This window comes from Stenella coeruleoalba (assembly GCF_951394435.1).
Source record: "Stenella coeruleoalba genome assembly, chromosome: 1".
Classification (NCBI taxonomy): domain Eukaryota; kingdom Metazoa; phylum Chordata; class Mammalia; order Artiodactyla; family Delphinidae; genus Stenella; species Stenella coeruleoalba.
The window spans coordinates 186,808,573-186,828,441 of NC_137169.1; the positions used below are offsets into that span (position 1 = coordinate 186,808,573).

Below are 19,869 nucleotides of genomic sequence, written 5' to 3' on the forward strand. Positions count from 1 at the left end.
AGTTTTTTAAGGAACCTCCATACTGTTCTCCATAGTGACTGTACCAATTTACATTCCCATCAATATCACCTCTCACCAGTCAGAACGCCATCATCAAAAAATCTACAAACATTAAATGCTGGAGAGGGTGTGGAGAAAAGGGAACACTCCTACACTGGCTGCTTCTTTAATGTTGAGTTTTGTAAGTTGTTTTGCTCACCAAAATGTCCTTTTCATGGGCACTCATTTCTTTGAATAAGGTCTTGTTTTTGGATGTTTATACCTTATTATTGCAAGGAGTAAGTTTAACATTCATAGTAAAGGTGTTTTTCAGGCTTTTCCACAGTATAAGGGTGGGTTCATTGGCTGCAAGGTTGCTTTCAAGTGTACAGTTTACTGTAGAGTATAGAGATTATAATATCAAGGGAAGATATCACAACTCCAGGAAAGACCTTAACATCAGAATAAGTTATTTCTACAGAAAATATTTTTTGGTGGCAAAATTGAAACTACTAGATTATTAAACGTGAAAACCAATTTTGTCATAATTTTGAAGAATATTGTCCATTTACCTTGTTAACAACTTAACTTTGCTCTTAACTATTTTCTCTCTATAAAACAGTTTTCTAGAACTACAAACAAATAGTAAAATGATCAATTGTTTCCTGTCTTTTTTCCTTCAAATTTGTTAAGCTTCAAAATGGTAAGAAGGAAGGAAACCTTAAATTGAAAAATCAATAAGTTGGGTGATGATCTTCTGAACAATCCAAAATTTACTAGATAAAAATTCTATATTCTTCTGTTACTGGTTTTACATTATATATTCAGAAGATCAAAAAATATAAGTAGCACACATAAATAAATGTTTTTTTTGTATATTGTAGGAGAGGCAAACTCTTACCCTCTTAGTTTTTTTGGCTGGGCATGAGAATTAAATTGACATGAGACAGATAGATCAACAGGAGAAAAGCATACAAATTTATGTAATACAAGTTTTTAATACAAGTTTTCCTTCGTAAGGAAATGAAGACCCAAAGAAATAGAGAAAACCTACTTGCTTTTGTATTAGGTTGAAAAAAAAGAGAGACAATAGTGCCTATTGTGGAGAAGTGACTAAACTATGTGGGGAGATTAAAGGAAGATAAGAATTATTTTAACAAGGTCTGTTTGTATAGAATTCTCTTGATCTCAACTTCTTATCCTTAGTGATGAGAATGTTGCTTTCCTTCTGGCATAGGGAGGACAACTTTCTTATGGGAATTTTATCTCACTTTTAAGAAAAGGAAGGAAGGTCAGTGTTTTTCTTGTATACGCTGCCTTAAGTCAAAATAGTATACCAGAGCAACATATTTTGGGGTGGTAAGTTCTGAACTCTTTAATATACATGAATTATTTAATTGAATGATCTATACAAACCAATTAAATATTTTGCCTATTTTATTGTAATCTAACAATCTCAGATCATCGGGGGCAAGCACAACTGTGTTTAAAATTCAGTTCTGTTACTTACTAGCTATTTGGGCATGTTGTTTTAACCTTTTAGTAGAGAAAGTAAACATCTATAAAATGAACATTATAATAGTACTTTCTTCATAGGGCTGTTCTGAGGATTGCAGGAATAATATGACTAGCATGTACAATACACACGAGAGAGAAGACTAGCTGTTCTTCCTAAATTTGTTCTTCTACAGTGTAGGCTTGTTTCTGATAAGTGACTGTCCTGTCAGAGACTGTATTTCCTAACTTTCCTTGTACGGCCATGTCACTGGGTTTATTGGAAAGGCTATCTCTCTTTCACTGAATTGCTCTTGTACCTTTATCAAAAATCAGCAGGGCATATTCATTTTTGGTTTTCTCTTCTGCTCCATTGATCTATGTGTGTGCCACTCTGCCAGTACTACACAGTCTTGATTACTATAGCTACCTAATATGTCAGGAAATTGGGTAGATTGACTTTTCCTACCTTTTTTTGGAAATTGTTTGTTATTCTAGTTCCTTTATTTTTCCTTGTAATATTAAAATAATCTTGTCTAGGGAGTTCCCTGGTGACCTGGTGGTTAGGATTCTGGGCTTTCACTGCAGGGGCCTGGGTTCAGTTCAGGGTCGGGGAACTGAGATCCCACAAGCCATGCAGCACGGCCAAAAAAAAAAGAAAAAAGAAAATCTTGTCTGTATTTACAAAATATCTTGCTGGGATTTTGATAGGAATTGTGCCAAACCCATTTATCAATTTGAGGACAACTGACATCTGTACTATGTTAATTTCCAAATCATGGATACTATATGACTCTCCATTTATTTAGGTCTTCCATCCAGCATTTTGTAGTTTTCATATACAAGTCCTGTGCAAGTTCTGTTAGATTAACACCTAGTAATTTTTTTCTTTTTGAGCTATTTATAAATGGCATTATACTTTTAATTTCAGTGTCCACTTATTTATTTCTAATATATAGATAATTAATTGATTGTTGTATGTTTATCTTATGTCCTGCAACCTTGCTGAAATCTGTCATTAGTTCTAGAATATTTTTTATAGTTTATTTTCTTTTTTTAGATAATTATGTCATATGCAAATGAAGAGATTTATATTTCTTCCATTCTGATCTGCTTGCCCCTTCCCTTCCCATTTTCCTTTCCCTTTCCTTCCCCTCTCCCCTCCCATCTCCTCCCCTTTCCTCCCTTCCCTTCCTCTCACCTTCTCTTCTTCTTGCCTTATTGCAGGAGCTTGAACTTCCAGCACTGTATTAAATAAGAGCAATGAGAATGGACATTCTTGTCTTTCATTGTTAGGCATAATGTTAGCTGTAGTGGTTTTATTGTTGTTGTTTTGTTTTTGTTTTTGTAGATGCTCTTTATGAAGTTCAGGAAGTTCCCATCTATTCCTGTTTTCTTCTAAGAGTTTTGATCATGAATGGGTGTTAAATTATTTTGAATGTTTTTTCTGCATCAATTGATATGATTGTGTGATTTTTCTTCCTTAGCCTTTTAATATAGCAGATGACATTGGTATAATACTTGTTGTCCAAAAGAACTATGGTTCTTTTTATATATTGCTGAGTTCTATTTGCTAATATTTTGTTAAGGACTTTGCATCTGTATTCATGAGGGTTATTGATGTGTGTTTTATTTTTGTACTCTGATTTGGATATTAAGGTAATACTAGTTTTATAAAATGAATTGGAATTATCCTATTTATATAAATTTATATTGCACTTTTTAAACCTAACATTGTATTTTGAATTTTTTCTGCATAATTAGATAATCTATGAAAACATAATTTTAAAGTCTGAATAATAGTCAGTTATAGGAATATACTTTTCTTTATCTTTTTGTTGTTTTATTATTTATAATTAAAAATTTTATTATTAATAATTCTGCAGTTAACATTTTCCTATATAAATCCTTGTGAACACCTAAGTTATCCTTAGAATAATTTCAAGAAATTCTTACATCAAATAAAAACATTTTAAAGTTTTTAATATATCCCAATTTATCCTCCAGAAAGAGGATAACAAATATTTCCACAGCTGCATGTCTATGAGAATACCTGCTACATTATATTTTTTTAAAAAATAAATTTATTTATTTTTGGCTGCATTGGGTCTTCATTGCTGTGCGTGGGCTTTCTCTAGTTGCAGCGAGCGGGGGCTACTCTTTGTTGCAGTACGCGGCGTCTCATTGTGGTGGCTTCTCTTGTTGTGGAGCAGGGGCTCTAGGTGCCCAGGCTTCAGTAGTTGTGGCACGCAGTCTCAGTAGTTGTGGCTTGTGGGCTCCAGAGCGCAGGCTCAGTAGTTGTGGTACATGGGCTTAGTTGCTCCGCAGCATGTGGGATCTTCCCGGACCAGGGCTTGAACCCGTGTCCCCTGCATTGCCAGGCAGATTCTCAACCACTGGACCACCAGGGAAGTCCCTATTTCAAAAATTTGATGTAATATATAATATAAAGTGTTATCTTGTCATTTTTCCCCTTGGAGGGGTTTTTACAGGCAAACTTTCTGTTTCAAATTCTGCTTAAAGTTTTACATATTCCTTATGAATCTACAGAAATTGTTTCACTGATGCACACGCTCATCTAAGACAGGGCTCGAGTGCTCTACAAAGTGCACCTCAAATATTTCTAGGGGTTCGTAGTGGGAGAGAGAGGCCTTATTTTGTCAAGTGCTGTGTAAGGACCCCCTTCTTCCTTCTTTTCTTGCTCTGCTTCCCCTAGCTTGTATCGCAATGTTTGCCAGGCACTGCTGGCTTAGACAACAGTGGCTTTCCTTCTCCTGAGAACCGGTGGGTTTGCCAGGCCCTGTTGTGCCTGTAGCTGGGTATTGCCCTGACCCTGTTATCTGCTTCTCATCAGTCATTGCAGCCATCTCATTTGGTGTGACCTGGGCACTAGCATTAGCCTCCTTGTGGTGTACCGGTTACACAGTATTCTCTTTGAAACGAGACATATAAAATGCTTGCATTTTAACAGTACGGCTAAAAATTAAATTCGTGCTCATTCTATAAGCAAAGCTATGCATCCTAACTCAGGCTATTCTTGGCTCTAGTACTACTTACTCTACTGCTGCTGTCATTAGCTAATAGTGCTGTTGTATGCCCCTGACTCTTCTAAGAATTTTACATATACAGACACATTACATCCTCATAAAACTTCTATGAGGTAGGTATTACCATCTTTTATAGACAAGGAAAGAAACTGAGACCATAGAGAGGTTAGGCTGAGATAGGCAAAGGAGAAGTCTCTTCAGACTGGATTATTTACCAGCCCTTACATCTGTGGCCTGGAGAGTAAATTGACACACTTGGTCCCTGGCCAAATATCTCATATGTAGTCATTGTTGATGGTCTTCCTCTGTGCCACACTGTGGGAGGTTTTACTCCTCTTTGGCAGCTGTAAAGAAAGAGAGAACAACTCGTTTTCAACTCAAGGTTATTATGAGCAATATAATCCTATTTCAACTCATAAGGGCTGCCTTTCAGTCTAAGTGGCCTTCTTTGCAGGGATGACGATAGGTAACAGAGCCAAATCAAGGCAGATCTGTTAACATTGATTCATTTACCCTGACCAGATACAGGTCAGAGGGAGCAAAAAATGGATTCTCAAAAATATATACTGTACTTCAATTTATGTATTTATTTAAAACTGGAAAAAAATCCATTTTTATTTCCATTTTAAATTCAAGCCAGATTTTCACAGTAACTCTTGGGAGAAGCTTTTCCCAATCCTCAAGACTCTAATAATGTGGCTGCATTCATACCTAAAAAAGCCTTAGACATGATATTAGCACCTCATTATACCCGCTTGGGTGACCCAGGGTACCTTATGTGGTACCTGGATATCCTGGAGCATATAAGCCTGGTGCCCATTTGTTTTCTTCCAAGTGGTGCAAACCATGTTATGTTAGGAAAACCTTTACTGTCCTTTTTATCTTATTGATACCAGTGAGTGTTAAAGTGCCTGTTTCATTCGATTGCCTTGCAATTTTGTTTCCATTATTTGGTGCAAGTCTATTTTTATTTAAACTGTTAAGTCTGCTATTTCTAAAAATACTGTTTGAACTTCAATGTACCTGAATATTTTATTGTCAGTTACTTTTCTTCCACTCTCCAACCATGATCACTTTATGAACTTTATAGGCAGAAAGAGGGATCATCTAATCCCAGTTTTTGATCATTTGGCTATTCATAGGATTTTTTTCTGGGATATTTGCTGATTGTAATTCTTTTGTCAGAATCAACACCCATAAGAATACCACAGCTTTCAAAATGTACTGTTTCTTCTTTCTCCACCCTTTCTTCTACAACCTTTCTTTCTCGGGGTACAGTGTGTCACCTCCTATATAAAAAATCCTACATAAAAATGGGGGCTTAATGAGGACACTGTTGGTACAACTGGTTGAAACCCAACTTGAATTCCCTATTTGTCTCATCTTAGGGCTGGAAGAAGAATAGGGGTCGAGCTAGGCTTAGGGAGACTTGTTCAACATCCTTGTTCTCTATGGCTTTCATATGTGCTTCTCTTGACTATCAATTTCATGCTTGCAGATTAGCTTTTAACAGCACCTTGAGAGAGAGGTTGGGTTTCCAGCAATGCAAGACTCATATACTTAGAAACACACTGGAAAGAACTTTTTTTTTTTCCCCCTGTTCTAGCTAAAAAAAATTCCAGGGAAGGACTCTGATTGGCTTGTGCCAATTCTAGGCCAATTCCTGGGTGAATTATTTTGCCCAGGGAGCAGAGTGCTATGATTGACCTTGTTTAGGTCTGGTGTCCACCTTTTGACCATTGGCTGAGGCCCATGGTTATAGGGTCACGTAAGAAGATGGCAACTCCCTTTCCAGTCAAATGGTTTAGTTTTCCTAAAAGAGAATGAGGGCTCCCAATTCCAGGAGAAGCAAGAGGTTTTAGAAAGACAAAGTAATAGATGTCTGATATTGATGATTGGATACAGGGTGGACACTTATTAAAAAGGCTTTAGAACAATTCAGGTAAAAGGTATCAGGATATGAACTGAGTATGTGAATGAGTGGAGATGGAGAGGTGATTTGACATTCGAAACATTTAGGTAGCATTCATGGAGTTCTAAGCAAACTATTAAAAAACAAATTAACTATGCAAACACCAGCCAAATAAAATAAGCCATCTGCTTTGTTTGACCCTTTTGAACATGTTTGCTGTGGGGCATGCAATTTTACTTTTTCTTTTGCTACTTCATTTACATAGTTATTGTCATTTGTTCAGTCACCTGAACATTTTGTGTCTAGAACAAAGTAAAGGATTATGGTTATTGACACTTTGTCATTTCAAGCTGTTAAACACAGAACAGGTTTCTTAAATGCCTCTCTGTCCTGCCTCTGCACATAACCAACTGAATATAAAAAAAGCAGTATCCTTGACTCAGGTCTGACTGTTCTTGGCACAATGTCAGTGCTGCTTGGGCTATAACTTTTATTGGTTTATTTGTGAATAGAATTATTCTGTTCAAATGTTACATCCCACAAGTCATAGTTTAATGTGATTATAGGTTTAGAATAGAAATAGATTGTACATTTCTCTTTGTGTTAGTTAATGCATAGGGCTAAATACTACTTTCATATTTAGATCAGGATTCTTTTTTTTTTTAGATCAGGATTCTTATGTAATCATGTAAAATATTTTCTTTATTATAATAAATAAGACCTCTTTTAGGCATCCTTGAGATCAAATCGCATAAGTACTAAGAATTTATTTGCCTTTTAAAATATGTTGACATTTGGACTGATGGTGCAGAAGCAACAGTGGGTAAAACTGCTGGTGTCTTAGAACAAAGCAGGATAGTGGCAGCAGACTGTACTAGTAGTGTGTTTTTAACCATCTTGCATTTGCAGAAAAAAAGCCACTTTCACTTAAGAGTGTCCTTGATGAAACAATAACAATTATTAATTTTATTAATTTTTTACCCTCAAGTCAAAATATTTTTAATATTCTGTGTGAAGAAGTGGGAAGTATACATGAAGCACTTTTGATACATACTGAAATATAATGCTATCTTTAGGAAAAGCACATGTACAGTTGTTTGAATTGTGAGCTGAACTAAATGCCTTTTTCATAGAATACCATTTTTACTTGAAAGAATGACTCACAAACTATGGTCATTCAGATATGGATATTTGGCTGGCATTTTCTTTAAAATAAGCCTATCATTTAAAAGAAAGGACAACTGACAGTAGTTGTTGCCCAAGAAAAAAATCCAAAAGAAGATAAAATTACAAATAAAAATTAGAGTTAGGAACTTGGAAAACTGTATGCACCACCTTGAACTCAACAGCTTTCCAATACTTAGATTATTCTGATGAAGTTGGTGGTATTTAACAAATGGGATTTTTTTTTTCTTTTGATGTGGTATAATAGAGAGTCAGCATTTGGAAGATCTGCATAACTCAGTGAACTAATATTTTCCAAATGATCAATGTGTATGATATTATAAAATCATGCATGGATAAAAGATTTATACAAGGGCTTCCCTGGTGGCGCAGTGGTTGAGAGTCCACCTGCCGTTGCAGGGGACACGGGTTCGTGCCCCGGTCCGGGAGGATCCCACGTGCCGTGGAGCAGCTGGGCCCGTGAGCCATGGCTGCTGGGCCTGCGCATCCAGAGCCTGTGCTCCGCAACGGGAGAGGTCGCAACAGTGAGAGGCCTACGTACCGCAAAAAAAAAAAAAAAAAAAAAAAGGTTTATACAAAGTACAAGATTGAGCAGTGGATTTTAATGCAACAGGGTTAAAAAAAAGGTCGTTGGTAGAAGTTTGAAATTATATGTTGCAGTGAGCTTTTAAGAAACTACCACTTGTCAAGTGAAGAAGAATATATACAATTATATTAAAGGCTATTAAAATACTACACCATTTTCCAACTAAATATACTTTAAGCAAACAACACATAACAGCAGGTTGAAAGTTGAATGCAGCTGCTTTTCATTAAATTAGACATTAGAGATTTTTAAAAATGTAAAACAATATCTCTCTTCTCTGATTTTTTTATTGTTTTGGAAAATAGTCATTTTTCTCATAAAAATTGTATTTATGTTAAAATGTAAATATTTTTTGTTATATTTAAGTTAATATTTTAAAAATTGCTGTGTAATACAACAAATATTTATCAATATAACCTATTTACATAAAAGTATTTTAGAGTCTTTAATAATTTCTAAGAGCTAAGGGGTCCATGAGACCAAAATGTTTTGGGAACTTCTGGCCTATAGGGTAAAATTCAAACCTCCGTCTGTGGTCCAAAAGTCCTTCTATCAGTGGCTTCTACCACCTCTCCTATGATCTCTTCTGTCTCATTTCCCCTCATCAAAAGAACCATGTTGTTTTACCTCTCTGTACCTTTGCTCAGTGCTCTTTTTGCCATGAATATCCGTTTTCTTTTAGCTCTCTGTCTAAAGTACTGTCTCCCAATGCCTCTTGGGACATTTATCTGTGTAATACTGTTTGCCATAAATTCTACTTTATTTGAAATTAATATAATCATTACAACTTTCTCATACTTATTGTTTGTATGGTATATATTTTTCCATCCATTTACTTTCAGCCTACCTGTGTCTTCATATTTAAACTTGCTTTCTTATAGATATCATATAATTGGATCTTGTTTTATTAATCCGTCTAAAATCTTGGCCTTTACTCATCTCATTTATGAGGGCTCCAGCCTCATGACTTGAGCACCTTCCAAAGGCCCCACCTCCTAATACCATCATATTGGGCTACATATGAAGTTGGTTGGCACACAAAAATTTAAATCATAGCAAGGGGAAAAAGGAGGCAAGCCTTTAACCTGCTACGATTGCAGGTAAATGAAGATTAAATTCTAAGTAAGAGAGATTGTGGTGGGGTAACTGAGACTGAGGGCATAAAGGTAACTGTTCAAAATACTTCAGGGCTTCAGAAGACACTGAGGAAAGACTTAGAAGGTGGACTGATGGTGAGGGTGAGAGGAAAAATGGACCAAGTAGAAAGGAATAAATATATGGGAAAAGATATGAAAAAAGATTGCATATTGGAGGAGGGTGAGTCTATCCAGAGCTGGAATTGAAGCTTACATCAAGGAACCAACCTTTTTCTTTCCTTTTTAAAAGGCTACCTATATCATGAGTATAATCACCTATATGTTTTTCTAATCAATTGCCTTTATTTCTTTTACATTTACCTTGAATTCATTAGGATTAATGTTTGTATGTGGCATGAGGGCAGTATGAACTTTTTCTCTCAAACTGTTAAACCAAAAAATTAAAATTTTTTTCCCTTCTCTAATTTTAATTACTCCTTTACAATTTTCTGGTATTTTCTAATTGTACTCTGAAGAGCTTTAGAGTTTCTCAGACTTGGATCAGTCAGAGAGCTATGACTGTTTTTTCCTTTGGTTATTTCTTTTATTAACTTTGTAATTCAGTGAACAATATTTGTTAACTACCTACTACATGCTAGACACTTTGCTAGTGTCACTGGAGATAAAATGAGTCCTAAAATGAGCACGGCCCTTGCCTCAGGGGGTTATATTGTCTAGTGAGTTTTACATATCAGGCTTTCATATACACGTTCCTGTTTTTCTATTGAAACTTGCAGAAAGACAGTGAGATTTGGAGACCCACTAATTTTGTAACATTGAGCATGTTATTTGTCTTCTCCAAATCTTCATATATTCTCACCTTATGGTGGGATGGTAGCCCCTGTTTTAGTGTATTGCTTTAAGGATTAAGTGGAATAACTTCATATGAAAGGGCTCAGCCCCCAATAATTAATTTACTTTCTTCTTTCCTAACTTTTGTCTATACTTTTCCTATTGATAAAAGACCTGGAATTTTGGTTAACATTCCTGTGTCCTATGCCATCTGAGTGTTTGGTACAGATTACTGATAGGTTATCTAACTTCTCTTTCCTAACACTCTGTTGATATGACTTTCTTTAATATCATCATACCATCTTGCTTAAGCCAAAGGATTTATCTTAGTTCCAAGGTGCTTAATCTCCTTTAATTCTTAACTATCCCTGTATTCTAAGAATTTCCTCCTTCTTTTGATACTAGTGTAATATTTTCCTTCTTTATTCTTTTGCAAGTATCCTTTTACATGTCCCCAACTTTAGATATTTTCTCAAAACTCATTCCTCCCAACTCTTTTTTTGCTTTTGCCCTTCTTTTTGTCAAACAAGTAGTCATCTATTCTCATCACTTCAGCTCTAACCTTCTGTAGCCTCATTATATCTGTCTGTCTATTGGAATACAACCCCATATTACCAATGTAGTATAGGGAGTTTATTCATTCATTCCTTGATGATTTTTATTGCCGTTGGATATACTGTCTTCTCAAATGCTGATTAGCGTTCTGCTCTAAAATTCTGTTTCTATGTCCAGAATCATTCACTTTTTTCTTAATTTGGTTTCTTAGCTTGTTTTCTTCTTAAAAGTGCTATCATTCTTCTAGTTACTTAGACTCAAAACCTTTATTCCTTCATGTTCACACTCTATGTTCACTTGAGTCTTGTTACTTTAGTCTTGTTACTTTTTGTTTGGAAATATCTTATATTCATTACTTCTTTATTTCTCTACTACTGCCATCCAAGTCTAGTCAGCACAGTAGATGACTTCAACGGCCTTTGCTATTCTTTCTATCCTTTATTCTTTTCTTCAGACCAGCTTGCCCATTATTATTACATTAGTAGTCTTCCTAAAATACTGTATTTATCCTGTATTCTCCTGTTCAACATTTTCAGTGATCCATTTCTTTTGGCAGTGTTTCTTTTTTTTGGCAGTGTTTCTTTTGAAGGAAAAATTTTCTCATGGATTCCCAGTGTTGACATTAAAATATCTTAATTATAATGTAACTTAAATATACAACTAAATATAAACACTTGCACATAAAATTGTATAACTAAAACAGTTTACAAATTCATTACAAACAAAACTATAAAATGGATAAAATTTAAGTTAACATTAATGTGACAAAAGATGTTTGCTGAAATGTAATCAGTAAGCTCAACATGAATATGGTACTAAGTGCTCTGAGTTTGGCACAGGCCTATTCTACTCTTTTATTTTTTTAATTAATTAATTAATTAATTAATTAGGTTGCACTGGGTCTTAGTTGCAGCAGGTGGGCTCCTTAGTTGCGGCATGCAAAAAACTCTTAGTTGCAGCATGCGTGTGGGATCTGGTTCCCTGACCAGGGATCGAACCCGGGCCCCCTGCATTGGGAGCTTGAAGTCTTAACCACTGCACCACTGGGCCTATTCTACTCTTGAAACTTCTGAGAAACCTTTGTTTCTACAGCATATTATGGTATCATTTGGCCTTCACTTGGTACAAACATCATTTAAGAAATAGATCTGTCCTTGTCTTTTTTTTCTTTTTTTCATCAGCCAGCTACAATTAAAATAGCCTGTTTGGCAGCAGTAAGATAGTAAATAAAAATGCACATTCGGGCACTGATACTACTTGTTTTTTGGGGGTTATTAGGTGAACATCAAGATGATCCAGAATATGGAGTGTGTGTGTGTGTGTGTGTGTGTGTGTGTGTGTGTGTGTATGAGAGAGAGAGAGAGAGAGAGAGAGAATTTTAGTTCACTTGAAAAAAAGAAACTTAGGAGATTTTTATAGAAGACTAATGGAATCTAAAAAATCAGTTCTAGACCTCCAGAGTCTACAAACACCATTATAAATGTTGCTATTCGTGGGATAAAGACCAAATTCCTCATGTTGCTATCTAAGGCCTTTATCAATTTGGATTAAATCTCTTTTCCTTTTTTATCTTTTTCTTTTTTGACTTCTTACTATTCTGTACACATATTCACATTTTTCCCAGAATTATGCCTTGTCTCTTTTTATACCTCTGTCCCTATATAATGCCATCTACCTATAGCCTTTAAGGGCCAGTTCATGCTCTCATATCCCCTTGAAGCTTCTGTTCCCCTCTTCAGTTATAATTTGATATTTCTCCTTCTTTGAACTGCTCCTGTGAACTCCTTCTGTATCTGGTACTTGAACATTTCATTTTTTTTGGTAATATTACTTTAATTGTTTGATTTTCATATTCTTTACATCACTAGCCCTCAGGGTCCTTACAGGCAATAGTAACTTAAAAGTTTTTTGCATAATCTTCAAGATCATTGTTGGTATTCCTGAAGCACTTTACTAAGTGAATCAAATGGGATTACAGTATTAGGGGTTTATTAGTTTCCCTCAGAAATATGTGATTCCTTCCTATAGAATGTAAGCAAAGTAATTTGATATAGAAAATTTGCATTTCTCTAAAACTAAAATGCCTTAGAAATTTTATATTTTTTGCACTCATTTGTTCTGTATTTTCAGGACTGCTGGGAAAGATTCTGATGGCTATCCGAGATGCAGGTTTTGAAATTTCAGCTATGCAGATGGTAGGTAGTTTGCAATGGGTCATAACTTACTGAGGAACTGTGTTTTTTTTTGAAGTATGCTTGAAAATTTTTTACACTGAATTTTCTCTGTGTACTTGTGAACTCAATGCATTAAAAATAAAAAGATATATTTGTTGAACTTGATAACCTTACAGTAAAAAATATTTTTGAACTGACTTTACCTATATAATCTCTCACTAAGAGAACTAATATTCTAATGGTACATCTAATTTAAGCTTATAAAGCAGGTTTATGTAATTCCTGGAACTTTAGTTGCAAAATAAATGCAGACTGAAACAATACATTTAGTTCCTCCAAACAAAATATAGAATTAAGCTAAGTAGTTATAATGAATTTTCTGTTGTCTGGATTTGTGACTAAGAAGAGAGTCAATTCAGATTTTTCCCAGGACCTTTGCTGGTTTCTGGAGTTTCCCTCAGGATCTTCTTTGGAGTTAGCACATTTCAGCCCCTCTCTTGGCAGTCATACCACTGGATCTCCGGAGCCCACAATCATTCAAAATTGCCCTGCTGGCACATTTCTAGGAAACCCTTCACTGAAGAAACAATATTAATTTCTATAGAGTCCTTCTATATCTTTGTGCTATACTTATCAGTGCATTTGATGATAAATTGGGCACAAATTATTATAGGAATCAAATAATTTACATTTTACAATTGTTTTTTGTTTTTGTTTCATTTTTCCTCTTTTTTTTTGCATTAATGGGGATTTTTTTAATGATTCCATTTTATTTCCACTATCGATTTATTACTTATACCTCTAAAAATTTTTTTAGTGTTGTTTTAGGGTTTAAAATCATCTTTAATTAGTCTGTCTTTACATTTTACAATTTTTGAAGGCCAGAAAGTTTGCATTATTATGACAGTGAAATGCCAGTTTTGGAAAGAATTTTCTTACCAATATAATTTATTTGCTCTTTTTCTGAAAAGGAACTGCTTTTGATTTCTATGAAGTCTTAGGATCACCCAAAATCAGAGGTCAGGACACTAACTGAGGTTCTGCCTATTTTGTATCCCAGATTGGTGGGAACGTTAATAAGCTGAGAAAAGATCAGAAATATCAGCTAGTTTACAGAGTTATCAGGCACAACTTGGAGACTGATGAGGAAGTTAATAATTGAAGAATCTTAGCCAGGACTATAATGAAATTGTTAGCCAAAACGTTCTCAAAGTATTAGCTTGATGATGTAGTCGCAGGGTTATAGGACCTAAGCCTCCTTAAGTAGTAATCCTTGTGGAAATTTTAGAATTAATCATTGATCTAACTCTAGGCCTACAACCTAGAATAGTGATTGTCCATAGTAGGTGCTCAGTGAAAAAAAATAATTAAAAAAAAAGAATCAATTGAACTTACGGGGGAGGCATGGTAGTTTAGTGGCAATCGTGTTGTGATTTTTGGAATCAGAAAGCTCTATTTCTGAATCATGTGTCTTCTGCTTTCTAGGTATGTGAACTTGGCCAGATTTTAAGCATTCTTACCTTCAGTTTTCTCAGCTAGGCAATGAGAATATTATTTGCCTCAATGGATTATTTCATGGAATAAATGAAATAACCCTACACAATACTTTGTAGAATTTCCAGTACAAGTTACTAAGTATTTAATAAATTATATTTTCTGTTATTATTTTATAGTATTAGTAATATAAGAATTTGTATGAATATCAAATAATATACTGAAATCAAACAAAATTCCCTCCCTGTAATAGTTATGTTGCCTATGAAAATAAATCTTCCTAGTTTGAACTATTGTCTTGGTAGACAGAAACTTCTTAGTGATCTTCAATCCTGGCAACAATAAAGAAGCAAAGTAGGGAGGAAAACAAAATTGGGAAATCTGAGGCTATTTTTTAAAAATTTAAGGTTCTGGTTCTTGAGATGGTAGAACTTAATGAAATTTTATTTCTAAGTTTGAATCCAGCCTGGATAAGAATGACTCATGTAGGTTTACCTTATTAGCATATTCTGACAATTCTTTTTGAAGAGGAGTGGGATTTCCAGATGAATGGTGTCAGTGCTTTATTATGAGCCAGACTAGGGATTTTTCTGAATGCTTGGGAGGAAAAGGGTATTATTTCCAGCCCCCTCTACAAAATTTGAAGAACTTTTCTTTAGTAATATTTCTTTAAAAATTTTTTTTTAATTTATTTTTATTTATTCATTTATTTTTACACCTTTATTGGAGTATAATTGCTTTACAATGTTGTGTTAGTTTCTGCTGTACAACAAAGCAAATCAGCTATATGTATAAATATATCCCCATATCCCCTCCCTCCCACCCTCCCTATCCCACCCCTCTAGGTCGTCACAAAGCATCGAGCTGATCTCCCTGTGCTTCTTATTTGTGCCACTAATCTATCGATAAACAACATTACATTGTATAGATACATAAGTCGTTTCTGTACCAGGAATGAGGTTTTATTCAGCGAGGTAGAGTGTAGTGGTTGAGAGTATGGTCAGTGAGATCAGACTGCTTAAGATGGAATGCCAAGTACTGAAGGCTACATAACCCCTCTGAGTCTTCACCTCATCTGTAAATGGGGGCTATTAACATTACTTACCTTGTAGGGTGATTTTTACGATTAACTGAGATGATGTACCTACAGGACCTAGAACAATGCTTGATATATTTAAGTACTCAAATGTTATAAATAATTTTTTATTTTTAATAAATAATTTGTTATTGATGATCTGAACTTTAACACTTCAACACTTTTTCTTCAAAGACTGTTTAATTTGTTCAAGGTTTACATTTTAAAGGAAATATATCCAAGAGATCATAAATGTTGAGTGCTAAGTGTGGCTCATTCTATTGTGTTGGTTGGCTTATGTTTTGTTTTTTTTTAAATATAGTTCAACATGGATCGAGTTAATGTTGAAGAGTTTTATGAAATTTATAAAGGAGTCGTATCTGAGTATAACGTAAGTATCAAAATACATGTAAAGCATTGGTACTGAAAACAACTTGTGTATCTCAAATCTTGTAGATCTCAGTATAATTTATAATCATGAAAGTATTGCTTGAAGTATTCATGATTCTGCCAATTGCCAACTGATCATACCAGTGACTGAGGCATTTTTTATCCCTCAGAGCCACTGGGTCAGTTTTAAAAATATGATCCTATTTCATTTATGAAACAAAAATATACAGGAATCAAAAAAACACTTTGCTGAGATATTGACACATTTTGATATTATCTATGAACATTATAAAATTCTCAAGGTGGAAGACTGTCCAAAATGCTTTAAAAAGTTGAGAGCAAATAGTTCTTAATGTAACTTCATAGCGGTAGTTAGTGTCTACTTAATGCTACAAATGCAGATAGAATCATCTGACAATGTGATAGAGACTGAAGAAATGGTTAGACTTAAAGGGAGTTGTTTAGAGGGCAGTGAAATTCATTCTTGAAAACAAGACTATATTCAGATAAACTGAATGTTGTTTCTTAAAATAATACATGATAGATATTTAATCAAAGTTAGTTTCTTTCGCCTTTTATCAAATTAGATACGTTTGTGCTGGTGGCCTGCCTCATCCCCCACATTATTTTATAGAGAATTTTGGCTTTTTTTTTGCATAAAGTTCACTATTCCTGACAATGAAACTAGATTCCCTTCTCCTCACTTCTCTATGCCCTTTCCTTTCAACCTACTTTAAGAAATGACCTGAGCCTTTGTCTTATTTAGCCCTACATAGTAAAGACCAATAATGAGATATTATATTTTGCATTCGGCATACTGGTAGTGATCCACCCTTCTTTAGAGGAACCAGTGTTCTTTTGCTGTAGGTTATCGAACTTTAATCTTGTTAGCTTCCTGATTTTAGAGTTATGCTCTTTCTTTTCTTAAATGGAAGAAATTTTAAAATGTGTTCTTATTTTTTTATTAATTTATTTTAAAATTTTTAAAATTTTCATCTTATATTGGAATATAGTTGATTTACAATGTGCTGTCAGTTTCAGGTATACAGCAAAGTGATTCAGTTATACATATACATATATCTATTCTTGTCCAGATTCTTTTCCCATTCAGGTTATTACAGAATATTGAGTAGAGTTCCCTGAGCTATAAAATAAGTCCTTGTTGGTTATCTATTTTATATATTGTAGTGTGTGTATATGTTAATCCCAAATTCCTAATTTATCTCTCCCCCCCCCCCCCGCCGTTTCCCTTTCGGTAACAGTAACTGTATTTTCTAAATCTGTGAGTCTGTTTCTGTTTTGTAAGGAAGTTCATTTGTATCATTTTTTTAGATTCCACATATAAGTGATATCATACGATGTTTGTCTTTTTCTGTCTGACTATGCTACAATTTTTGATGACAATTTGTATGCTTTCAATTAAATTTATTACCTCATCTCAAATTCTTAGGGCTTATGAATTTAGCTATTACCTATTATTTTTATTTTTTTAAACATCTCTATTGGAGTATAATTGCTTTACAATGGTGTGTTAGTTTCTGCTGTATAACAAAGTGAATCAGCTATACGTATACATATATCCCCATATCCCCTCCCTCTTGAGTCTCCCTCCCACCCTCCCTAGCCAACGACTCTAGGAGGACACAAAGCCCAAGCTGATCTCCCTGTGCTATGCGGCTGCTTCCCACTAGCTATCTATTTTACATTTGGTAGTGTATCTATGTCCATGCCACTTTCTAACTTCGTCCCAGCTTACACTTACCCCTCCCTGTGTCTTCAAGTCCATTCTCTACATCTGTGTCTTTATTCCTGTCCTGCCCCTACGTTCTTCAGAACCTTTTTTTTTTTTTTAGATTGCATATATATGTGTTATCATATGGTATTTGTTTTTCTCTTTCTGACTGACTTCACTCTATATGACAGTCTCTAGGTCCATCCACCTCACTACAAATAACTCAATTTCGTTTCTTTTTATGGCTGAGTAATACTCCATTGCATATATGTGCCACATCTCCTTTATCCATTCATCTGTCGATGGACACTTAGGTTGCTTCCATGTCCTGGCTATCGTAAATAGAGCTGCAGGGAACACTGTGGTACATGACTCTTTTTAAATTATGGTTTTCTCAGGGTATATGCCCAGTAGTGGGATTGCTGGGTCATATGGTAGTTCTATTTTTAGGTTTTTAAGAACTATACTGTTCTCCATAGTGGCTGTATCAATTTACATTCCCACCAACAGTGCAAGAGAGTTCACTTTTCTCCACATCCTCTCCAGCATTTATTGTTTGTAAATTTTTTGATGATGGCCATTCTGACTGGTGTGAGGTAATAGCTCACTGTAGTTTTGATTTGCATTTCTCTAATGATTAGTGATGTTGAGCATCCTTTCATGTGTTTGTTGGCAGTCTGTATATCTTCTGCCCATTTTTGGATTGGGTTGTTTGTTTTTTTGATGTTGAGCTGCATGAGCTGCTTGTAAATTTTGGAGATTAATCCTTTGTCGTTGCTTCATTTGCAAATATTTTCTCCCATTCTGAGGGTTGTCTTTTTGTCTTGTTTATGATGTCCTTTGCTGTGCAAAAGCTTTTAGGGTTCATTAGGTCTCGTTTTTAGTTTTGTTTTTATTTCCATTTCTCTAGGGGGTAGGTCAAAAAGAATCTTGCTGTGATTTATGTCAAAGAGTGTTCTGCCTATGTTTTCCTCTAAGAGTTTTACAGTATCTGGCCTTACATTTAGGGCTTTAAGCCATTTTGAGTTTATTTTTGTGTATGGTGTTAGGGAGTGTTCTAATTTCATTCTTTTACATGTAGCTGTCCAGTTTTCCCAGCACCAATTATTGGAGAGGCTGTCTTTTCTCCATTGTATATTCTTGCCTCCTTTATCAAAAATAAGTGACCATATGTGTGTGGGTTTATCTCTGGGCTTTCTATCCTGTTCCATTGATATATATTTCTGTCTTTGTGCCAGTACCATACTTTCTTGATTAGTGTAGCTTTGTAGTATAGTCTGAAGTCAGGGAGCCTGATTCCTCCAGCTCTGCTTTTCTTTCTCAAAATTGCTTTGTCTATTCAGGGTCTTTTGTGTTTCCATACAAATTGTGAAATTTTTTGTTATAGTTCTGTGAAAGATGCCATTGGTAGTTTGATAGGAATTGCATTTGAATCTGTAGATTGCTTTGGGTAGTATAGTCATTTTCACAATGTTGATTCTTCCAATCCAAGAACATGGTATATCTTTGCATCTGTTTGTATCATCTTTAATTTCTTTCATCAGTGTCTTATAGTTTTCTGCATACAGATCTTCTGTCTTCTTAGGTAGGTTTATTCCTAGATATTTTATTCTTTTTGTTGTAGTGGTAAATGGGAATGTTTCCTTATTCCTCTTTCAGATTTTTCATCTTTAGTGTATAGGAATGCCAGAGATTTCTGTGCATTAATTTTGTATCCTGCTACTTTACCAGATTCATTGATTAGCTCTAGTAGTTTTCTGGTAGCATCTTTAGGATTCTCTATGTATAGTATCATGTCATCTGCAAACAGTAACAGTTTTACTTCTTCTTTTCCAATTTGGATTCCTTTTACTTATTTTTCTTCTCTGATTGCTGTGGCTAAAACTCCCAAAACTATGTAGAATAATAGTGGTGAGCGTGGGCAACCTTGTTGTTCCTGATCTTAGTGGAAATGGTTTCAGTTTTTCACCATTGAGAATGATGTTGGCTGTGGGTTTGTCATATATGGCCTTTAGTATGTTGAGGTAGGTTCCCTCTATGCCTACTTTCTGGAGGGTTTTTATCATAAATGGGTGTTGAATTTTGTCAAAAGCTTTTTCTGCATCTGTTGAGATGATCATATGGTTTTTCTCCTTCAATTTGTTAATACAGTTTATCACATTGATTGATTTGCATATATTGAAGAATCCTTGCTTTCCTGGGATAAACCCCACTTGATCATGGTGTATGATCCTTTCAATATGCTGTTGGTTTCTGTTTGCTAGTATTTTGTTGAGGATTTTTGCATGTGTGTTCATTAGTGATATTGGCCTGTAGTT

At 34.9% G+C, this 19,869-nt stretch overlaps 1 protein-coding gene across 3 annotated transcripts in view; it reads left to right on the top strand.

Moving 5' to 3' along the window:
• Window positions 1–19,869, top strand: part of NME7 (NME/NM23 family member 7) — a 258,876-nt gene that overhangs the window by 92,927 nt on the left and 146,080 nt on the right. For all 3 annotated transcript variants that reach the window (XM_079935494.1, XM_079935492.1, XM_079935493.1), the window contains exons 8-9: window positions 12,817–12,881; window positions 15,752–15,820. In XM_079935494.1, coding sequence (XP_079791620.1) covers window positions 12,817–12,881; window positions 15,752–15,820 — 134 coding nt within the window. The remainder of the gene's footprint in view (window positions 1–12,816; window positions 12,882–15,751; window positions 15,821–19,869) is intronic.